The sequence below is a fragment of the Nomascus leucogenys genome, chromosome 1a (assembly GCF_006542625.1).
Source record: "Nomascus leucogenys isolate Asia chromosome 1a, Asia_NLE_v1, whole genome shotgun sequence".
NCBI classification, from domain to species: Eukaryota; Metazoa; Chordata; class Mammalia; order Primates; family Hylobatidae; genus Nomascus; species Nomascus leucogenys.
In genome coordinates, this window is record NC_044381.1 from 16,161,452 (window position 1) to 16,182,756 (window position 21,305).

At 35.7% G+C, this 21,305-nt stretch overlaps 2 protein-coding genes across 8 annotated transcripts in view; one reads left to right on the top strand and one right to left on the bottom strand.

Moving 5' to 3' along the window:
- SNAPC3 (small nuclear RNA activating complex polypeptide 3) overlaps nt 1-6,212 on the top strand; it is a 41,092-nt gene extending 34,880 nt beyond the window's left edge. For 2 of the 3 annotated variants that reach the window (XR_004031302.1, XR_004031307.1), the window contains 3 exons: nt 1,577-1,684; nt 3,350-3,938; nt 5,247-6,212. Coding sequence is in view for 1 of the 3 variants with exons in the window: in XM_003260419.4 (XP_003260467.2) it covers nt 1,577-1,684; nt 3,350-3,497 (256 nt within the window). In the remaining 2 variants the exon portion in view is untranslated. Of the gene's footprint in view, nt 1-1,576; nt 1,685-3,349 lie in introns of all 3 variants that reach the window. The other variant, XM_003260419.4, reaches the window with a different exon arrangement.
- Nucleotides 6,213-8,050: 1,838 nt separating this feature from the next.
- Nucleotides 8,051-21,305, bottom strand: part of PSIP1 (PC4 and SFRS1 interacting protein 1) — a 48,374-nt gene continuing 35,119 nt past the window's right edge. For 2 of the 5 annotated variants that reach the window (XM_003260417.4, XM_012500777.2), the window contains exons 9-16: nt 18,453-18,681; nt 17,093-17,211; nt 14,430-14,485; nt 13,774-13,844; nt 13,464-13,565; nt 13,136-13,349; nt 10,915-11,026; nt 8,051-9,748 (exon numbers count right to left, since the gene is read on the bottom strand). In XM_003260417.4, the coding sequence (XP_003260465.2) occupies nt 9,688-9,748; nt 10,915-11,026; nt 13,136-13,349; nt 13,464-13,565; nt 13,774-13,844; nt 14,430-14,485; nt 17,093-17,211; nt 18,453-18,681 (964 nt within the window). In that variant the 3' untranslated portion in view covers nt 8,051-9,687. Of the gene's footprint in view, nt 9,749-10,914; nt 11,027-13,135; nt 13,350-13,463; nt 13,566-13,773; nt 13,845-14,429; nt 14,486-15,140; nt 17,010-17,092; nt 17,212-18,452; nt 18,682-21,305 lie in introns of those variants that run through there. The other 3 variants (XM_030816701.1, XM_030816811.1, XM_030816755.1) reach the window with 3 other exon arrangements.

Consider the following 21,305-nt stretch of genomic DNA (forward strand, 5'->3'; position numbering starts at 1 on the left):
GGATAAAAACATGACCATTAAACTCATGGTAACTTCTTGATACAGTGATCAACAAAAGAAACATGATTTGTTTGAATGTCAAAGAAAAACAATTTACACTTTTTTTTTTTCTTGAGAGGGGATGTCACTCTGTTGCTCAGGCTAGAGTGCAGTGGCAAAATCATGGCTCAGTGCAGCCTCGACCTCCTGGGCTCAAGTAGTCCCCTTCCCTCAGTCTTTCCCATAGGTGAGATTATAGGCATATGCCACCATGCCTGGCCAATTTTTTTATTTTTTTGTAGAGACAGGGTCTCACTTTGTTTCCCAGGCTGGTCTGAGCTCAAGCGATCCTCCTGCCTTGGCCTCCCAAAGTGCTGGGATTGCAGGTGTGAGCCACCATGTCTGCCCTTTTATTTTTTTTCAACAGTTTACATTTATTAAGAGTATGCAATGTAGGGCTTTTTAAAAGGCAATTTAGAGAAGTCATTTTTATCTTACAGGTGGATTTAATCATTCATTGCCATTCCATAATACCAACTATCAAAAGGTTATTTTCTGATGGTGAAAGTTTTAATTTTAAAAAAATCAAATTTTAGAATTGTTAGAGACCTTTAGAACAATTTTGTGTAGTCCTTTCATCTTTCAGAAGAATCTGAAGTCTGTCATGATTTAAAGGATTTACCCAAAGCCATGGAGCTGATTAGTGGCAGAGTAGAGATTGACTTCCATTTCTTTTTTAATAAAAATTATGAAACTTCTTAAAGGTTTCATAATTCTGATACTTAAAACTAAGATTCTACCAATTCATATTGTGCCAGGAGTCAGGATTAGATTATAATAAAGGAGACATTAAAAAAACAAGAGCCACATTGTAACAACCAGTTAATCTAGGTAAAATATCACTGAGTAGCTTTGCCCAAATTATGTTTTCCTACAAGGTACTAAATGTTAGCCAGGTATCATGGCTCACTGCTGTAATCCCAGCACCTTGGGAGGCTGAGGTGGGAGGATCGCTTGAGGCCAGGAGTTTGAGACCAGCCTGGACAACATAGTGAGACCGTGTCTCTACAAAAACTTTAAAAATTATCTGGGTGTGGTGGTACATGCCTGTAGTCCCAACTACTGGAGAGGCTGAGGTGGGAGGATTGCTTGAGCACAGGAGTTTGAGGCTACAGTAAGCCAAGATCATGCCACTGTACTCCAGCCTGGGTAACAGAGTAAGACCCCATTTCAAATAAATAAAAATAAAAGGTACTAGTGTTAAGCAAAGCAAGGATTCTCTGGTAGAATACATTCAAGAAATGCTTTACATAGTAACTCCCTCTTAGGAGGGGATCACAGTGTACATTACCATAAAGGGATTTGAGAAGCCTAAGGAAAGAAAACCTTGTTTAATCCAAAATGCTCTTGGAGAAAGTATTTTGTGGAACACAATTTGGTCAAACATGGCATAACAAGTAATTCAGCAACATCTTGTAAGCAAAAATTGAAAGTATCTATTTTCCTAATACTCAGGTACAGATATATTTAATAGCTCATAAAAATTTGTCACTTAATATTTGTCACCTTAATATCTTTATTTTCCCATGAACAAAAGGCTTGTGCATCATGATGACTGCTTGGATAGGACACTGTATCCCCTCCTTATCAAGAAGCATTGGCTATGGACCAGAAAATGTTTTGTTTGTAAAATGTATACAGCTAGGTGAGTGATAATGTATTTTTTTTTTTCTCTAAGAAATGGTAGTTTTGACTTTTGGTATTTGTTTTCCACTTTGGATGTAAGAATATTTGTACTTTAGGTTATAAATATGAAGTATCGTCTAGTAGGGAAGTGCCACAAAATCAGTTTAGTGAGTTAAAACTAACATTCTTAAATAGTAAGGAAATATTACATGTACACGAGTCCAGGGGTAGGTCAAATTTCAGGCTTGTAAAATGTATACAGCTAGGTGAATAAAAATAAAAATTACTAGTGTTAAGCAAAGCAACGAATTCTCTGATAGAATACATTCAAGAAAAGCTCTGTACAATAACTCCCTGTTAGAGGGTCACAGTGTACATTACCATAAAGGGATTTGGGAAGTCTAACAAAAGAAAACCTTGTTTAATCCAAAATGCTTGAGAGCCATGTTCTTTCTGCCTCTTGTCCACATAATTTACATAATCAGCTTCATCAATAAAACTTCATCAATTAAAAAAATACCACAGCACATCACATGAAGTTAAAATACAGTTTTATAAAATTTTTACTTTATGTGATTCTACATGTTTAGATTATAAGGCATTTCTTACTGTGGGTCAGTAAAAAAAAATGTGTTGCTTTTGGAGGCTGAGGTGGGAGGATCGCTTGAGGCCTGGAGACCAGCCTGGACAACACGCAATAACTATAAAAAACATGTAAAAAAAACATCTGAAAGCCACTCAGAGGAAAGGAAATTTAGTAGAGGTTGAGCATTCCAAATTTCAAGAATCAGAAATCCAAAACCTGAAAGTGTTTGAGTGGCAACATCTGATGCTCAGATGATCATTGGAGCATTTTGGATTTCAAATTCTCAGTGGGATGCTCAACCGGCAAATATATGCATAATATATTTAAAAATCTGAAAAAAATCTGCAGTTTGAAATACTTCTTTCTGGTCCCAAGCATTTCAGATAAAGGATACTCAACTTGTATCTTCAGTTTGTTTTCGCCACCCCACCACAATACTCTGTTCTAAAAGATGAATAGGAAAACATGATAAATCAAAGTGAAAATAATGTGTTAAAAGCAAACATTCCATGAGATGCAGAATTCAAACATACCATACAATAGTATCTTCATGCCATTCAACATTTTGGTTGAATAATGTTGCCCATATTGCTATTTGTATGTGCTTTATAACATAATCTTGAGTTCTAGGTAAAAAGAGTTACATAGTTTTCAAATTAACCAGTACTCATTTATCAGTTAAGAAGGTATATTAAGCAAAAGTGTATCAGATCTGTAGCATCTAATTTTGCCACGGGTTTTCAAGATGGTCTGTTAGAAGAAAATGACTATATTCGTACTTGGAGGATAGGTATGTCATGGCAAATGTGTGATGCTTTCAAATAGATTTATATTCTTCCTTTAAGGGTAAGTGTTACAGAGAAACAGCATTCTGCAATGTTTCTTAATGTTAGATGCCCTTTTGCTTTGTAGAGAGAGTATTGGTGGTGACGTATTTGTATCTATGTATACAAAATTAAAGGATTATTATGCATTAATAACAGACTGATAAGGAAATAGAATGTGATATTTACATATTGCTACAGGTCATAACTTAAAGCATGTTAAAGTATGGCAAATTTGATTGTAATGATGTACTTCTTTTTTTAAAAACTGCAGATGGGTGACGAACAATGACAGTTTTGCACCAGAGGACCCATGTTTCTTTTGTGATGTTTGCTTCCGAATGCTCCACTATGACTCAGAAGGCAACAAACTGGGGGAATTCCTTGCTTATCCTTATGTTGATCCTGGAACCTTTAATTAAGAATAGCTACACTCACAAAAGTACCCCCTCATGAAATAACTGTTCTCTTGGATGGTTACCTTATTTCTAAGAAACACCACTGAGGAACAGGATCTACTTTGAACAGACCGCTAAAGCTACCAAAAAAAAGTCCAAATCACAGATTTTCTTATAAAGTAATGATTGTATTTAAATGTTTATAACATAGTTTAATTTCATATTTATTCCAAATAGTATTGAGTTTTTTACACATTTTGAGTTGAGTTGTAGTACTTTATGTATTGACTTTAAATCCTTTGTCACACACACATAACTCTTTCTCCCAATCCATGCCTTCCCTATTCATTCTCTGTCCAAAGTGTTTTGTTAAAGATAGAATTAATGATACATCAAGTAGTGGAAGTGTTTTGAAAATTCTTTGAAGAATGTGAGAGCTACACCTTCTGCCATGAGGCTTCCAAGGTAAAGATCCTTCAAATATCTGTAATGGAAATTAGGGAGAATGAATTATTTACAAATAAGACAAAATTAATAGCTTTGGGAATATTTATTTATTTATTTATTTGAGACAAAGTCTCACTCTTGTTGCCCAGGCTGGAATACAATGGCGCAGTCTCAGCTCACTGCAGCCTCCGCCTCCCGGATTCAAGTGATTCTCCTACCACAGCCTCCCGAGTAGCTGGGATTACAGGCACCTGGCACCATGCCTGGCTAATTTGGGGTTTCACCATGTTGGCCAGGCTGGTCTCAAACTCCTAACCTCAGGTGATCCTCCTGCTTCAGCCTCCCAAAATGTTGGGATTACAGGTGTGAGCCATCGCGCCCAGCTGCTTTGGGGGAATTTAATCTTACTGTGCTGTTTAGTAATGTTAGGTTTTATTTTGAAGGAAACTAGGCGTACAAGACATGTTAATAAGACTATGTGAATAATGAATTTAAAAAGATCTTGAGTATATACTCATAACTCCAGAAATAACATTAACTTAAAGCTTTCTATTTCTTGACAAAAGCTTTATGAATGCTATGAGTTTAAAATGTCAATTTAATACTATGATTTAAAAAACAATAGCAGATTTTGTATGACTGTGGGGACATGGAAAAATCAAGATCCTATTGATTGCTAGCTCTGGCTCACTTATTCTCTGGTAATGATACTATTGGATATATACCAAAATTATATAAGCAAAAAGAAAAAAAATAAGTTTTTCTGGCCCAGGTCTTCCATTCTTCTGGTCCCCTTACTATAGTAATCCTAGTTACTCTCATCTTATTCTGAGAGAAAAAAAAAAAAACTTTTTAAACTTATTTTTTGACATAGGGTCTTACTGTGTCACCCAGGCTGGAGTACAGTGGCGTGATCTTGGCTCACTGAAGCCCTGACCTCCCTAGGCTCAGGTGATCCTTCCACCTCAGCCTACCGAGTAGCTGAGACCACAGGCACAGGCCACCATGGCAGGCTAATTTTATTTCTTGTAGAGACAGGGTTTCACTGTGTTGCCCAGAATAGTCTCGAACTCCTGACCTCAAGTGATCCATCCGCCTTGGCCTCCCAGAGTGCTGGGATTACAGGCATGAGCCACAGCGCCCAGCAAAACAAACTCTTTATTTTCAGGTCTAGACCATCAGATAGATTTATAGGTATCTATATTCAAATATTTTCTGGAAACCTTTATGGGTAGAAAATTTAATACTGTTTAAAAGACTTTTAGGAAGACTATAGATTTCAAATGCATCATTTAAAATAAATAAACTCCACTTTCTCTCTCCTAGGTTGTATTTAAATTTGACCAAATATCTGGATGGCTAAGAACATTTATCATATACATGGAAAACTGATGAAACCTATAAGCCTATGTGTTTGACAGTGAAGTATGTTTTATGGACTTAAATGCCACAGTTAAGTCCATTGGCTTGGAGATGACAAGCACGTGTTTCTGGTATGTCTAGTGTTCTCATTCACTGATTCAGTCAGTACACAGATAATCAGTATAGAGAACTCAAAAGGCTGGCTTATGTTATACCTAAATTTTTACTTTCTTGTATACAACAATGCTAAAATTGAGCACATTCATAACTGCCAGCAAACCATAGATTTAAGATAAATGAGTGATCTACCCAACCCTGAAATTCCATGGGTAAAAACTTTGATTCCTTTATTTTTAATACGGCATTCCTTATAGGTCTTACATGCATATGCAAGGATATTTTATTTTATTCATTTTCATTTCATACTCTCAAAACACCAAACTTCAAGAAGTTAATTATTGTCGTAACGCATTATTCCATGTGTGGTGTCAATTCATTTTAATGGACAAAGAAGAAACATGCCAGTTAAAACATTTCTGCTACTGTGATTCTTCTTTTGTTACTTGAGAATGTTATTGTGCTAGTTCTTAAGGTTAACTTTTTCATCCAAGACTTGGGTACCTATTATTGTTTCCTGGTGAAACTGAGGAGAAAAGTTAATCAACCAGTTTACTCCCACAGTTTGCCCGTGTGTTATGTATCAGTTATACAGGTATCCCACCAAGTTCAAGTCAAAAGAAATTCCTAACTTTGTGTATTTCTGGAGCTATAAAACCCCTGATTTAAGACAGATTTTCTCTTTTTTCGAGACAGCTTTTCTTTATGCTTATTTCAATCAAATGTAACATGCCTGTCAAATTACATGTAACACATTATCTAATGAAGATAGGCAAATGTGAAAATGTTGTCATGAACATGTCAATCAACCTGCTTGGTAGTTGAATTTGACTTTTATATAATAGTGGATACACATGCACAAAAGTCACTAGAGAAGCAATAGCTATTTCTTTAAACAAACATTCTTCAGGAGGGCCGGGCGTGGTGGCTCACGCTTGTAATCCCAGCACTTTGGGAGGCCGAGGCGGGCGGATCACGAGGTCAGGAGATCGAGACCATGGTGAAACCCCGTCTCTACTACAAATACAAAAAAAATTAGCCGGGCGTGGTGGCGAGTGCCTGTAGTCCCAGCTACTCGGAGAGGCTGAGGCAGGAGAATGGCGTGAACCCGGGAGGCGGAGCTTGCAGTGAGCCGAGACTGCGCCACTGCACTCCAGCCTGGGCGACAGAGCGAGACTCCGTCTCAAAACATTCTTCAGGCCTCAGTACCGTTTAAGGATAATTAGACATTTTAGTTTTACTAGGAGAAAGGTCAGTCATCTCTAACATTGTGTTGCAGAATTACACAACACAAACATAAACACATTTCTGCCTATTAAACCAGTTTCTTTGTTTCTAAAGAGTTTAATGATACAGGTTTGCTATTTCCATTAGAGCATCCTTTTTCTGGCCAATCGGACAAAATAAAGTTAGCGAAGCCCTCACAGCACCCTATGAAAAATCTTTGCTCTTATACAGGATTAGATGCAGACCTCATCTTGACCTGACGTCTGTAACCAGGTAAGTGTATGTGAGTAGGAACAGACAGCAGTACTGTATCAGCAGAATCTATCATATTATTTGAAATCACCGGATATAATAATTATAAAGTGTATGGTTCTCTCCAGTTGTTCACATACCAAATCCCAATCAGTTCTCAGATTCAGATGGATGTATCTGCAATTTCTCCAAGCAGCTAAGAAAACCTTCAATAGTCAGTTCTGCTTGGTCATGGTATGACTTTGAGATGGGAGTCTTGCTCTGTCTCCCAGGCTGGAGTGCAGTGGGGCAATCTCAGCTCACTGCAACCTCTGCCTCCCGGATTCAAGCAATTCTCCTCCTCAGCCTCCGAAGTAGCTGGGATTACAGGCACGTGCCACTGCGCCCAGCTGATGTATGACTCTTTTATCCAGTAATCAAAACATATACGAGCCGGGCGCGGTGGCTCACGCTTGTAATCCCAGCACTTTGGGAGGCCGAGGCGGACGGATCACGAGGTCAGGAGATCGAGACCACGGTGAAACCCCATCTCTACTAAAAATACAAAAAATTAGCCGGGCGTGGTGGCGGGCGCCTGTAGTCCCAGCTACTTGGGGAGGCTGAGGCAGGAGAATGGCGTGAACCCGGGAGGCAGAGCTTGGAGTGAGCCAAGATTGCGCCACTGCACTCCAGCCTGGGCGACAGAGCAAGACTCCGTCTCAAAAAAAAAAAAAAAAAAAAAACCATATACGTACATACACACACATACTAGCCCCAAAGAGGTGTTAAAACATACATATTACATGTACTTTTTGGAGGGGTGGGGGCTATCTATCTGTCTCAGAATTACCTCTTGGTGCCTTGTCAAGCTGTGGAGTTTTGACCACACACACAAATTGAGCCAATGAACAATTTCAGTGATCCTGAAAGTTCTTAAGTCTTGTGAATAATTATCAAGCGTTCTGAGAAGTTATCTGTAAATCAGCCTATGACCAAGCACATTTCTTGAGAGTTACGATTAAAGAAACGGCAATTATGCTTGAAGCGAACATACATCAACTAGTTAGAGCAAGGTCAGCCTGTACAAACTGACATAAATTATGAGAATGATGCTGTATCTCTAGAATTTGAATATTCTGTGGCTTTGTAAAACTATAGATCTGGTGGGTCATGGGAAGAAAGGGAGGGTGAACAAAAGAGAAATATTTCCTTTATTTTTTATCATCTTGAGCTTACTGTTAACACCGTTTCCCAAAACAACACAATCTCTGTGACCAGTTAACTAAGAAATTATTTCCTTGGCAGCAAAACCAGAATTCCATCACTTACTCTTGTAAATAGCAAGAAAGTAATTTACTAGCAGAGTTTGATAGAAAAAATCTTTAATCAAAACAAGTTTACACGTTGAACTTATGGCTTAACTAGAATAAATCTAAGTTAAAACTGTGTAAGGACCAAACAGATAATGACTGGTATATATGCAGGTTCTCTTAAAACGGTGATTCCTAGTTCCATTATAAGACCTCGTAAAAGCAAAAATGCAATTCTGTAGATGAAAAGAGTTATCTCAGAAGGTCAACCATACAATGTCATACACAGACGCTGGTCTTAAGCCATTTTTTTCCATATTCATATAATTTCAAAACATGAGAAGTATCCTACTTACTGAAAAGTGGCAAATGACCTAATATTCAAAATATCTTAGAAATGCTATCCTTTAGTTTAAACATACCCTTAAATTTTGTAACATTGGTTTCACCCTGTTTTTAGTCCATGCACGTCAAAGTGCAGACTAGACTATCAAAGTACAATGCTGGAACAACTAGTGTTTGTATTTTTGGAATCTAGAAAATAAAAATGATATAGCCATGATTTCAAATAGGTGAGTTTCCTTATATAGCATTTATTTATATTTATTGTATAAGCATCATGATTTTTTCTTCCAATTAAGTACTATTTAGTGACTTCCTAAAGACATTTTTAACAACATCCCTCAAAAATAAACTTAGTTTTCAGTTTTAGTTACTAGTGCCTGTCTATAAAAGGACCTTAAATGATTTAACCCTAAAGCCAGATTCATTCCTATATATACCCAGTCAGTTATCTGCAGAGAAGTCCTAAGACTTCACTGAATGCCCAGCCACAAAACTAAATTACCTTCAGAAATTAACAATGTTTTATAGTTTGTAGAATTCTTAGTCAGTTCAATGTCAGTTGCTTAATTAGTTGTCATACCAAAAAAAACCATATACAGAGCACACATTGTTCCAAAGAAGCTGGATAATGTAGCACAATGTAGACTGTGAGATTAAAATTAACTTTTGATAAAAAGGGAGTGAGTACTTGTATAGAAGTAACATTTTATCTACCATAAAAATGCGTAACTTCTACAAAACCCACAAACAGTGAAAAGACAGTCTGGTAAATCCAAGGTTTGTAAAAACTATGCACAAAACCCACGGTATTTGGGAAAAGAGGCAAGGTTTATACAAGTAGCAGTTTTAAAAATGTAACTTTGTTCTATCAATTACACATTAACATACACACACTAATTGAAAATATGCTACAACCATGTCTGGAAAAGCAGTTTAACATTTTCTAAATGGATTTTATCCCACATTTACTGTATAATGTAGCTGTTAATACTGCACAAGTACACTTACTTAGCGATAATGTTTACTTTAAAACAAAGATAAAGGGACTTTCTCCCTCAAAACAAGTTTTCAACATCAAACCTATGCTTATAAAAATTTAAAACTTTCAGCAGTCTATTTCAAATGAAAACCATTACAAACTTCTCAAGTGTTCTCTATATTCCAGGTATGTCAACCTAGTTATCTAGTGTAGAATCCTTCAGAGATATTTCAGTCTCTCTCTCTTCACTGGATGGCCTGAAGAAAAGGGGGAAAGGTACAACTGGAATTAGGATTTTCTCCTGATGAAGGAAAAAAAGACATTAAGTCTGCATTGTATTTTTTAAACCCATGAAAAGACTGAAACCAACCAAACCAAAAAAAACCTTGACTTGTTATTAGAACAGTCATTATTATTTTCTTTTTCAAAACTGTTAATTTACCATGTTGTATCTTCTTCCCAAAGTAATATGCAGATGAAGCAAAATAACTCAGGAAAGTGTCATGGACCAAGACTTTTCCATCATTTCTAGCTTAAAAGTGAATTCTCTTTAAAGAACATGAGAATGTTTTATATCTGTGATACCAACATATTTCAAAATCTTAATAAAAAGAGAGGTTGATACACACATAAACAACAAGATTTCCTTCAATTTCAGAATTAGAAGGGATGCTTCAATCTAAGTCCTTCAAATACACAGTGGAACAAACCAAGACTTCAACTATGGCTCCATAGCCTATTTTAGGGTGGGTATTAAAAAATAGCCTGATGGCCGGACGTGTTGGCTCACACCTGTAATCCCAACACTTTGGGAAGCCGAGGTGGGTGGATCACCTGAGGTCAGGAGTTCGAGGCCAGGCTGACCAACATGGTGAAACCTCGTCTCTACTAAAAACACAAAAAATTAGATGGGCGTCATGGCAGGCGCCTGTAATCCCAGCTACTTGGGAGGCTGAGGCAGGAGAATCGCTTGAATCTGGGAAGCAGAGGTTGCAGTGAGCACGATCATGCCATTGCACTTCAGCCTGGGCAACAAGAGTGAAACTCTGTCTCAAAAAAAGAAAAAACAAAACAAAAAAAACTGTGATCCTCCATCCAACATTTTACAATTATCCTCTCACAATTCAAGAAAGTGTGAATGCAAGTCATTACTGACAGTATCTCAGTAAAAAGTCCAGGAGCAAATATTTTCTTTTTAACTGGGTTCCCAGCTAGTTCCATTCCCTTGAATTCAGTGGCAAAGTAACTGTCAATAAAAGGTTTTTACTCTTCTTCCTTTTTGAATTATAACTTGCTTACTGAATTCAGGAATTGGGTAATCAAAAGATAACTGCTTATTATACTAAGATAACCTTGGAACACAAATGTGATTAAAAACCTGAATAATAAAAACACACAAGACCCATTAAAACCTATTCCTCACTTTTTCTTCGTGCTGGCTTCATGGTTGTCTTTGCTCTCTTCGTTGCTGTCCCCGTTATGTTGTGGCTGATTACCGTCTTGAGCATCAGATCCTCCATTTAGAGTCTTTGACCCTTGAGAAGGAATCCAATGGAAAAAGTTTGTTAAAGCTTACAAAATAATAACTGAAGGTGTCTACTAAAGATCCAAAATCAAAATACAACATGGCCCTCGTGTTTCTACTATTTAATGTCTTTTATTTGAAATTACATTGTAATACAGCCCCCTCTTGAATGTTAGAATTGGGTTTTGATGCTTTGTCAAAAAGGGGAGCAGATAACCACCAGAGGCTTTGGGTAGCTAAGGTACCATAAAAAGCAGGTTAACTATCTATGGGTACAGGAAGTGGATTATTAATCTGATTATTCTGGTTATTACTATTACCAGGAAGACTACAGGGTGTTAGAATTCTAAGCATATTGATACTAAGAAAAAGCAATGTGAATCAAATTTTAAAATTTATTATTTTAGAACAAAGTGCTAAATGAGTTATTTCCTAATTGATATTTTTGTGCCTAATAAAGGGGGTTTTCCTGTAAGTCATATTAATAATTCTCTAAGGGGACCCATGTCATTCCCCAATAAAGCAACAAAAAACAAAAAACCAACCGCTTTTGAAATGCTAGCTTCTACCTTAAGCAGCTGCCACTAAGATGTCTAATAACAAGATTGGAGGAGCTGATAATGGTACTATGATTCTGTTTTAAGAGTCTTTCATACATTCTGAAATGTTTATGCGTGAAATGATAGGTCAGGGATTTTTCGTAAAAACTTTCAAGAGGGGCATAGAGAAAGCTTATGGGCTACAAAAGCACAATGATTATAAACTGAACTGCCAAAGCTGGATGACAAGGACATGAGAAGTTATTTCTATTTGTGTACGTTATAAATTTTTCCTAATACAAATGAAAAGAAAATAACTACTTAAAAGTAGTTAGTACTAGCAGGATTTAACTACTGCTAATTAGTGAAAAAAGTAGAAGCTAAGGTTGAGTGCTTTACATATATGCTACACATCTAAGTGCTTTATAAGACTTTATCACCAGGCACGGTGGCTCATGCCTGTAATCCCGGCACTTTGGGAAGCCGGGGCAGATGGATTACCCGAGGTTGGGAGTTCAAGACCAGCCTGACCAACCTGGAGAAACCCCGTCCCTACTAAAAATACAAAATTAGCTAGGTGTGGTAGCGTATGCCTGTAATCCCAGCTACTCTGGAGGTTGAGGCAGGAGGATCGCTTGAACCCAGAGGGAGGTTGTGGTGAGCCGAGATCACGCCTCTGCACTCCAGCCTGGACAACAAGAGCGAAACTCCATCATTTAAAAAAAAAACAAACGACTTTCTCATTTAATGTAGGTAAGACACAGAATTGTTTTGGAAGTATTTGCATATACATGAGTTTAACTTGGGGATGGGACCCAACTGTAAACATGAAATTTATGTTTTGTACACACCTATATACATAGCCTAAAGGTAATTTCACACAATAATTTTAATAATTTTATATATGAAAGTTTGTGTACATTGAGAACCAATAGAAAGCAAAGGTATTATCTTCTTAGCCACCTATGTGGACAATCTGTGGTTGTTTGACATCACCATCATTGTTGACTGAATTTATATGCTACCAATGAGAAATCATTTTCTGTAAACTTATTCATATATAAGTACTTCATAGTAAAAAAAAAAAAAAAATGACATAGCATTAATACAGTGAAGTCTGCTCAGGGTAACTCAGCAGCATCATCAGAATACCTGTATCAAGTAATGGCAGGTATAGTCTCCACCTATGAGGCTGTTTTAATTTAAAAGGCTACTGCACGCTATTTTACTTTTTAGGTGAGAAGAAAACATCAGAAGCAGCTGAGCAACCAGGAAGTGGGTCCTCTAGGAATGAGGAGGCATTGTGATGGATGGCTTTTTAAAAATGTTTATCCAGAGTCATCTGCCTCATGAGCAATGGTTTCTGCCTTAGAAGTCGAATATAAACTGACCTGATTTTTTGTTCTCAATGCACATTGCTCTAGTCCTTTAATAGGCCCATCACATTTTCACCATTTTGCCTATGTATACTTTTTCTGTGGTGTATACACAGTGAAACTATGTATCAAAGCCATTTTTAAAAGCAGTCCTGGCAAATGGTTTAAAAACTGGCGTGAAATTGTTGGCTTTTTACCACATACCTGTTTGTTCCTTCTCTAGCTTTTTGTTTGGCCCTTTCTTCCCTTGATCTTTGGTTTTATTCGCTTCCTCATGCTGTCTTTGTTCAGCAAGAGATTTATTCAGCACTTGTGTGATCACGGAATCTCCTTCACCAACCAAAAACATGTTCTTAAACTTGTTATACAACATTGTAGACTTTTCCATGATAACCTGACTAACTTTGAATCGCCGTATCTGAGAAAACAATATACATTCGTCATAATTGTTTTCCTAACTGATTTTTTTAAACAATTTTTAAATGAAGTAATGACAAAATTCAAAGAATCTACATGACTTGAAATCACTTACTTTTTTCAGTGTAGTAATCATCTCTGTGTGTTTCTGAGCTTGTTGCATTGTGACCTGAAGTGAAGCAAGTTCATCCAAGGCCTCAATGCATCTGTTCACATCCTTCATGACAAAACAGTAATTTCATAGCTGTTAATTATCTTAACACTTGTTTCTAAAGATCGTTTCAAAAAAAAAAAAAAAAAGGTAGTGCAAAATGACCACTAATTATCCCTTGAGTTAAATGTACATACTCATAAGATCATGTGAGAAAATAAAAGATGAAGCTATAAATGCAGTACTGTAGTATTAAATGAAGTTAAACACTTACAAGATTATCAATTTTGAGTGAATTTTTAATCTCAGCATGTATCCTTTGAAGTCGAGAATCCATTGATGTTTCTACAAATTAAAATATGTGAAAAACAGTGAACAGTTTTTCCAAAACCAGTATTTCTGTATACAGGCTAAGTATAATGAATTAGTGGACTTAAAAAAAAATGTTCTTAGTAATCTTTACTAAGAAGCTCAAAGATATGCACAATAGCTTAACTAAGAATAAGTACTTATTGCCATTTTTAGTGTCTGGATGAGAAAAGCAACATGCAGTGTAAAAGCACAAAACCACCACTTGGCTGCGTTTTTTCTAAAATAAATAGTCTGCATACGATAACTCCTCTGCTCTCCAGTCCCCAAACACCTGCTTTTCCTTATGTTTAACCAAGGGATTTGTCTGAAATGGGAAAGCATCCAGCTTTCAGCAAGTGTACTAAAATTTGACACCATCAAATAATTAATGAGCATTAAACAAGCAAGTTCACTTGATTATGCTTAAAATACAATGCAATTTATGTAAAGCCCATTAGGGATTTGAAAAAGTATATTTGTAGGATATGAGTATAAAATTATTCCAAAACCAATACATGAAAAGTTATGTCTGCCTTTCCATGTATAATTTTATGTATCTTAGAAAGTGAAATAACTAACCTCGCTTCTTCTCCACTTTCTTAACTTCTGGCTTCTTTCCTTCATCTTTATTCTGCCTATCAAATGTTAACAAAAATATTTTAAAACATTGGAACTTTGTGACTAAATGCCCACAATCCCTATGTAAAAGCTAAAAATGTTTTCCTTAAAATAAGTCAATAGCCTAGACTGCAAAGGAGTTGACTATAGCTCTTAGAATGGTGCAGTTCCATAGCATAAATGTAAGCAAAACTCTAATTAACATGCTAAATTAAATCTCATCTAACTTTTCAGTGACATCATAAATAGTGTGTTGCTAGAAGACCAATTTCAGGGTCACTGGACAAATAGGCCACAATGGGAAGATGATACCTATAAATATTTAATGGATTCTACATCAGTTCTTTTTTAAAGCTGCATGTTAAAATAGACCAATTTAATCGTTGTGTATGCAACAAGTAGATTAATGAGTTTTGAAGTTAGCTTTAAGGTTAAATAGACTTAAGATATCATTTTTTTTTTTAATTTTGGCCAATTTATCAAACTTGAATGAAGTCCAGTAACATTCACTAACATTTCACAAAAGGTACCATTTTATTGTCAATCACAAAAATAACCACTTAAAATTGAAATCTTAATTTCTAGTACCTTGGCTTAGAGTTCAGGCCATATTATGAACCAATTCAAATAGACAAGAACAAAAAATATCTAAAAATCAGGTTTTTTTTTTTTAAAAAAACTTTATTTTAAAATTTTGGTTACAGTTTCATTCTTAACAAGTCTACTACTGTTTAATCTCTCAGGATTAAAAAAAACATTTATTAAGATTCTAAAGAATTAAACAACAAAGGAATGTCAAGAGAAGGGCCCCATTCTCAGGGATATAACTGCTATTCCAGTTTAATAACTAGCTTCAAAACAAAATGAATTTTTATATTTTCTAAATGAATAATGTACAACCACCATCTTCGTCTGAGCTTGTTATTACTTTCAAACACAAAGCTTCATTTTAAGCTTGGTTAAAAAAAAAAAACAGGAATGATGGCCGACCTTAGTATGTAGTGTGTACCTTACAGGAAATTTGTTAACAATCATAACACAGTAATGCCATTAATAATGAAGTCCTCAATTTAGAATCTGGAACATTCTTCCATCAATGGGGGGAAGGGGGAAATTCAGTCCAATGAGTCTGTCTCAAGATCTTCATCTCTTGTTTGCTCCACTTGTATTCTCTTTTCAGTAACTGGATTAATGCTTTGAGCCCAAAATGAGATATATTTTTTATTACTGTAGATTACATGTTGTTTGGCTGGGAATACAATACAATAAACTTTATTTTGCATAATGCATTTCACACAAGCTGCATCTGAAATGCTTTACAGAGCAAAACTGTCCAAGTACAAAGTTTTGTAATAACAGGAGAAGGAAAGAAAACACAAATATTAGAATTTGAGAAAGTTACATTGGAGGACATTTAAAAGAAACTGAAATACATAAAGATAACTTCAAGATACTAAAGAAGGGTTGGGCTACATCTACTAGTAACAACTAATTTTATATCTTAATTTTGGGAGCACAATAAAGTCAAAAGCAACAAACAGTCCAACAGCTTTTCAGTGAAAAGATAGAATAGAAAATGATAGGTGACAAAGAATAACTTAAATATTTACAGAAGTGCTTAAAGTCTAACAGATTAGAGGGAATAATATTTTTGAGCTTTAGATAAGTTATTTAAATTACTCCCTCAAGGAGCTAAAACTACTTGTATATCCTCCAAACTAAGAAAGCAGAGTAAAACGCTGTACTTGTCAAGAAAGACTTTGGCTTACAGATATATAAAGAAAAAAAGTACAAAATTATTCAAGAATCGTTTCACTGCTCATCATTAACTTTGTCTTATTGACCTAGAGCATGTTTTAAAAATCATCTCACTAAAACAACAACAACAAAAATTTAGTCAGAATGTAAGACGCTTCACGAGGAAAGAAAAGCATGTCAGAGAAAGAACTCAGAAGTGAGTCTAAAGGTAACTAGGAAAGCAAATGTAATAAAGACACGAAGTCTGTTCATTATTATCATTGCTATTACTTTTCCTTCTAGTAATAAAATTATATAATAAGGGGAAAGAAATTCCCCATGGCAAGTACTATCTCTAAGTATCAAAATTTAAGAGAAAACAGCTTTGAATTTGATTTATATTGCACATATATAATAATGTACACCCTGTCAGCCTTTAGATTTACTTTTACTGGCTTCCTAGGTTTCCAAATGTGCTTTTGTTACTTTTGCTGGTCTTTGGGGTGAGGCCTGCTTGGTGGTGTGATGAATAAGGGTATTTCCTGCATTCTTTGTCCACCAGTATATTATCGCCCCTCTATATGTATTATACAAACAAATGGTAGAGGATGAGTACACTTCTTGCAAAGCCAGTATCAATTAAATCCTATCTGCACTTCGTTTAAATTCAAAAATAATTAACAGAGTGCCTGCCTCAGTCAATTTCATCCTCTCAGAAAAGAATGAAGCCTGAAATCATCATCATATATTGAAGATTTTTCTAACACATGGGAAAAGTCACTTCTTCAAAAGGCTTCATAAAGTCTGGAAAATGAAAGTCTATTATTTAAAAATTCCATGCTAGCCTTTAAAAAGAACTCAAAATTTAGAAAAAAAAAAATACTTACTGCTCAGTTTCCATTTGTTCCTCTTGCTTGCGTTTTCGATCTGCTGCTTCTTTCTCATGTTGGCCTTTCAGCATATTCCTTCTGTGAGCAGTCTGAAAGTTCCTCCCACCTTTTCTCTTCTGTTTTGAGAATTAGGATCGTTTTAGTTAACTATAAAGTCAGTGACTAGCGCTTATGGAATTACAATCTTTGGGGAGAAGCAGCAGCTAGTTTTTAAAAAAGGGATGAATACTCAAATTAGCAACCTAAAAATAGTCTTTGAATTACACCTATCTCTGCAAGTTTAACTTTGATTAATGACCGTGAAATAATCATCCTGTTTTATGTCCTGCTATAGGAGTGATGTCCTTTGGATAAAATGTAGTATGTCAGTCTGTTTGCTTCTCTACAGAGTGATTTGACTTGAGTATTGACAAGCACACTAATGACCTATCCAATTTAAAATGTTTGGTTTCTAAAAGATTAAGAAATGAGCCAAAAATCAGATTAAAGTAAACAAAACATCTGCATGACCTGGATCTGTAAATCTCTAAGGCTATACACAAAATTTTATTTTTCTACACAAAAGGATACACAGCTTTAATGAGATTCCCAACAACTATGGCGTCCAAATAAAGTTACATACCACTGATAAAATGTACAATAGGCCTGAAGAGTGTTAAGAATTTCTTGGGGGTAAATAACAAAAATCTCTATATAAATCCACCTCTTTTAACATTTGTCTTCACCGGCCACAGCCTATTTCATTTCATCTACCTTTTCTAGACAGATGGAGTTATTGGAAAGGTACTGTTTACTTAATTTCCAGATCATAATTGTAAAATAGTAAGATAAATTTAGAGAAGACAATAAAGGGACATTTTCAATATGCTTTGTAACACAGCTAATTCAAGTCTATTCAAAAAGGTAAACAAATTCATTTTAACTGCCACTGGTATTTATAGACTTCCTCCAAAATATTAAAAGCTCTTAAACTAGGAAGATTAAGAAATAGATAAATGGCCAGGTGTGGTGCCTGTAATCCCCGCACTTTGGGAGGCCAAGGTGGGAGGTTCACCTGAGATCAGGAGTTCAAGACCAGCCTAGCCAAGACTGCAAAACCTTGTCTCCACTAAAAATACAAAAATTAGCCGGTAGTGGTGGCACATGCCTGTACTTCCAGCTACTGAGGAGGCTAAGGCTGGCGAATTACTTGAATCCAGGAGGCAGAGGTTGCAGCGAGCCAAGATTGTGCCACTGCACTCCAGCCTAAGCAACACAGCGAGACTCCATCTCCAAAAAAAAAAAAAAAAAAAAAAAAAAATACATATATATATAAACTAAGAATAGAACAGCCATTTTATATATGTAAACTTTATACCTTTTCACCTTCTTGATCATCTCCTTCTTCTTCAGAATCAGAGGTTGATGTAACCCCCGTTTTAGCTAAATTTTTCCTTTTTGATTCAACTTCTTTCTTCCCCTCTTTTTTGTCTGGCTCTTTTCTTGGCTTATCTTCTTCCTTCTGGCCCTCTTCATCCTTCTTAGGCTGCTTTTTAGGTTGTTTTTCCTCTTGCCCCTTTTTCTTACTTTTGTCCTCTTCAGTAATGCTATTTTAGAGAACATAACAATGTATATTTGTCATTCAACTATATTCTCCCAGTCAAGTGAATAGTATTTTAGGTATCAGTAAGCTATAATTTTTAATTTAAAGGCAAATCTAAAACAACCTAAAGTAAAAGAGTGTCTTCATTATCCAATCATAAAAGGAATTCTGTCACAGAACATCCTTTTGGTATAAATTAGAAGATATAAGATGGGCAGATCCCTGGCTCTTATGGAACTTAAATTCTACATATTTGTAAGAATAAATTATGTTTAAAAAGTGGACACACTGGGACAAATGGAATTGCGGAAATGAAATCAAATACGGTCATTTTAGAACTCAAAGAAATATTCTTTGCAGGGTAAAAAGGTCCCAACTTAAGCATATGATAAATATATAGCCAATTAAGCATGTTTTCAGACAGTGCTGTGCTGACTAGCACTTAAGTATCCCCATCACCACTGAATTTCACAGACACCACTAAAACATAGAAACTACCTAAACTGCTCAATAATCCTAATTACTGCTGCATATTTATTCAAGTTGGTACTACAGAAATAGGCTCTAAGAGAATCAAATAATGCAAATACTAACCACGTAATTACTTTTATGGTTGATATATATTCTTCTAAAGCAATTCCTTTATAAATAAATATTTCACTTGAAGCTGGAATAAGCTGTTTAAAAACCAACCCTTTAACTGTCCAAAGAATTTCATTGAGATTTTCTCAAATTATTCAATTAAATCAATGAATTTGAGAGCTCGAAGAGACTTCATATCATTCAGTGCAACCTCTTCCATTTGACAAATGAGAAAATGATGATGCAAAAGGTCAAATAACAAGCCCAACATCTCAATTCCAAATCCATTAACCTCTTTCCAGACAAGTGATTCCCTGACCACTTAAGAACTATTAAGCTGGAAGAGAAGTTTCTGCCCCTTTAGAAACTTTTTATTACATAATTATCATTGGGTATGCTTATTTTCTAATGGTCCTATGGTTTTCATCGTTTTAACTTTAGCCTCTCTGGGATTAAAACCATCCTTTACTTTAAATAAATGAAAGTAAAAGCATGCAAGTGAAACTCTTTGCTTTCTTCAGGATTTCCACTGATGTAAATATTTTGATAATCAGTTTCCTAAATATGGGACTAGAGTCCCATTTAAAAAGGCATCTCTGTGTCTCTTAAACAATACTGGCCAACTACTTCCCCCAACACCTGTATGGAAGGAAATAGCTATTAAAAATACAAATACTATTTGACCCAGCAAATCTGCTTCAACAATGTATCCTAACCAATATATTTGCATTATGTACAAAAGAATAGATGACAATGTTTTTAAAATCGTCTATCCATACATAGGATAGATCTTAAGAATTATAAAACATACAGTGGGATACCATGCAGCTGGTCTTTAAAAAGTGACTTTAGGGATTTATTTTAAAAATTTATCCTAAGGTCATAAAAAAAGATTATTTCAAAGTGTGAAATAATCTTTGTGCCAAAACAATTTGCATAAACGTGACTATCACTGCTTGCTACCAATGAGTCTTTTCCCAGTGGTTCTTCCATGAAATACAGACTCGTGACAATTTCCCTTTTTAGTAGGTCAAGGGATATTAGCAAAGTTGTATTTGTAAATTCCTTAATCTGTTAATATAAGCAAAGACTAAAGCAAACACAACCCTAAGTACTTCAGTGGGCTTTAACAAACATTTCTGAGGATCATGAGTTGGTTTTTAGCTCTTCTGGGCTCTATTTTATTGTCGTGTCACATCAGTACCCGTGGCAAAGAAGTAGACGCTAAGAGATACATGGTGTTCTAATGGTGAAAAGCAGAACTTTAAAAAGAGCTTATACAGTTTAGTTCTGCACTCCGCTGAGAGTGTGCCCAGATACACAGCCAAGAGTAGTTACAGCTCACACTCGGCCTACGTACAGCATGAATAAGAAATAAATGTTGTAAAGGCTACTGCTATTTTAGGGTTGTCCATTGCCTCAGGAAAAAGCTCACTAATAGAAAAACTGACACCAGGACCAAAAACCTAAAACATGTAGTCACTTGCTTCAGGGCTGGGGGACTGGAAACCCTAATACATTATTATACAATGGGTAAAACTGTTGGACCGCAGCAGAAGTAAGAAAATATATTCAATGAACTTGTGGCTTTGGGTGGAGAGGTTTCAAAATAGAATACTGGTAGTGTGAAATAACTATCAAGATAAATTTGATAGTGTTCAAGAAGGAGACATGCTCAAAAAAGATTAGCCTATTTTCAAGTAAGGATGTAGGACTTTCAAATTGGGTGACAGCCTGGGTCAAAGACCCAATAAAGGGTATAGCTGCAATCCTTAAGAATTAAAATTGGACTTCATTAATCCTTCAGATGGACAAATGATTCCTGAGGGATGGTTTCTCAGAAAAACCTATAAACTGAAAGTATCTGTTATTAAATACAAAAAGATGAGCACGTCTGACAAAAGTCTTACCAATAATTGCATAGGAAGCTGACCAGAATTAAACACATACAAAAGTATTACATTACCAAAAGTGACACCAGACTCCATCAAGAGAAAGTAAGTGAGATAAGGATAAGTTCCTAAAAAGGAACACTGGGCCCTCAGA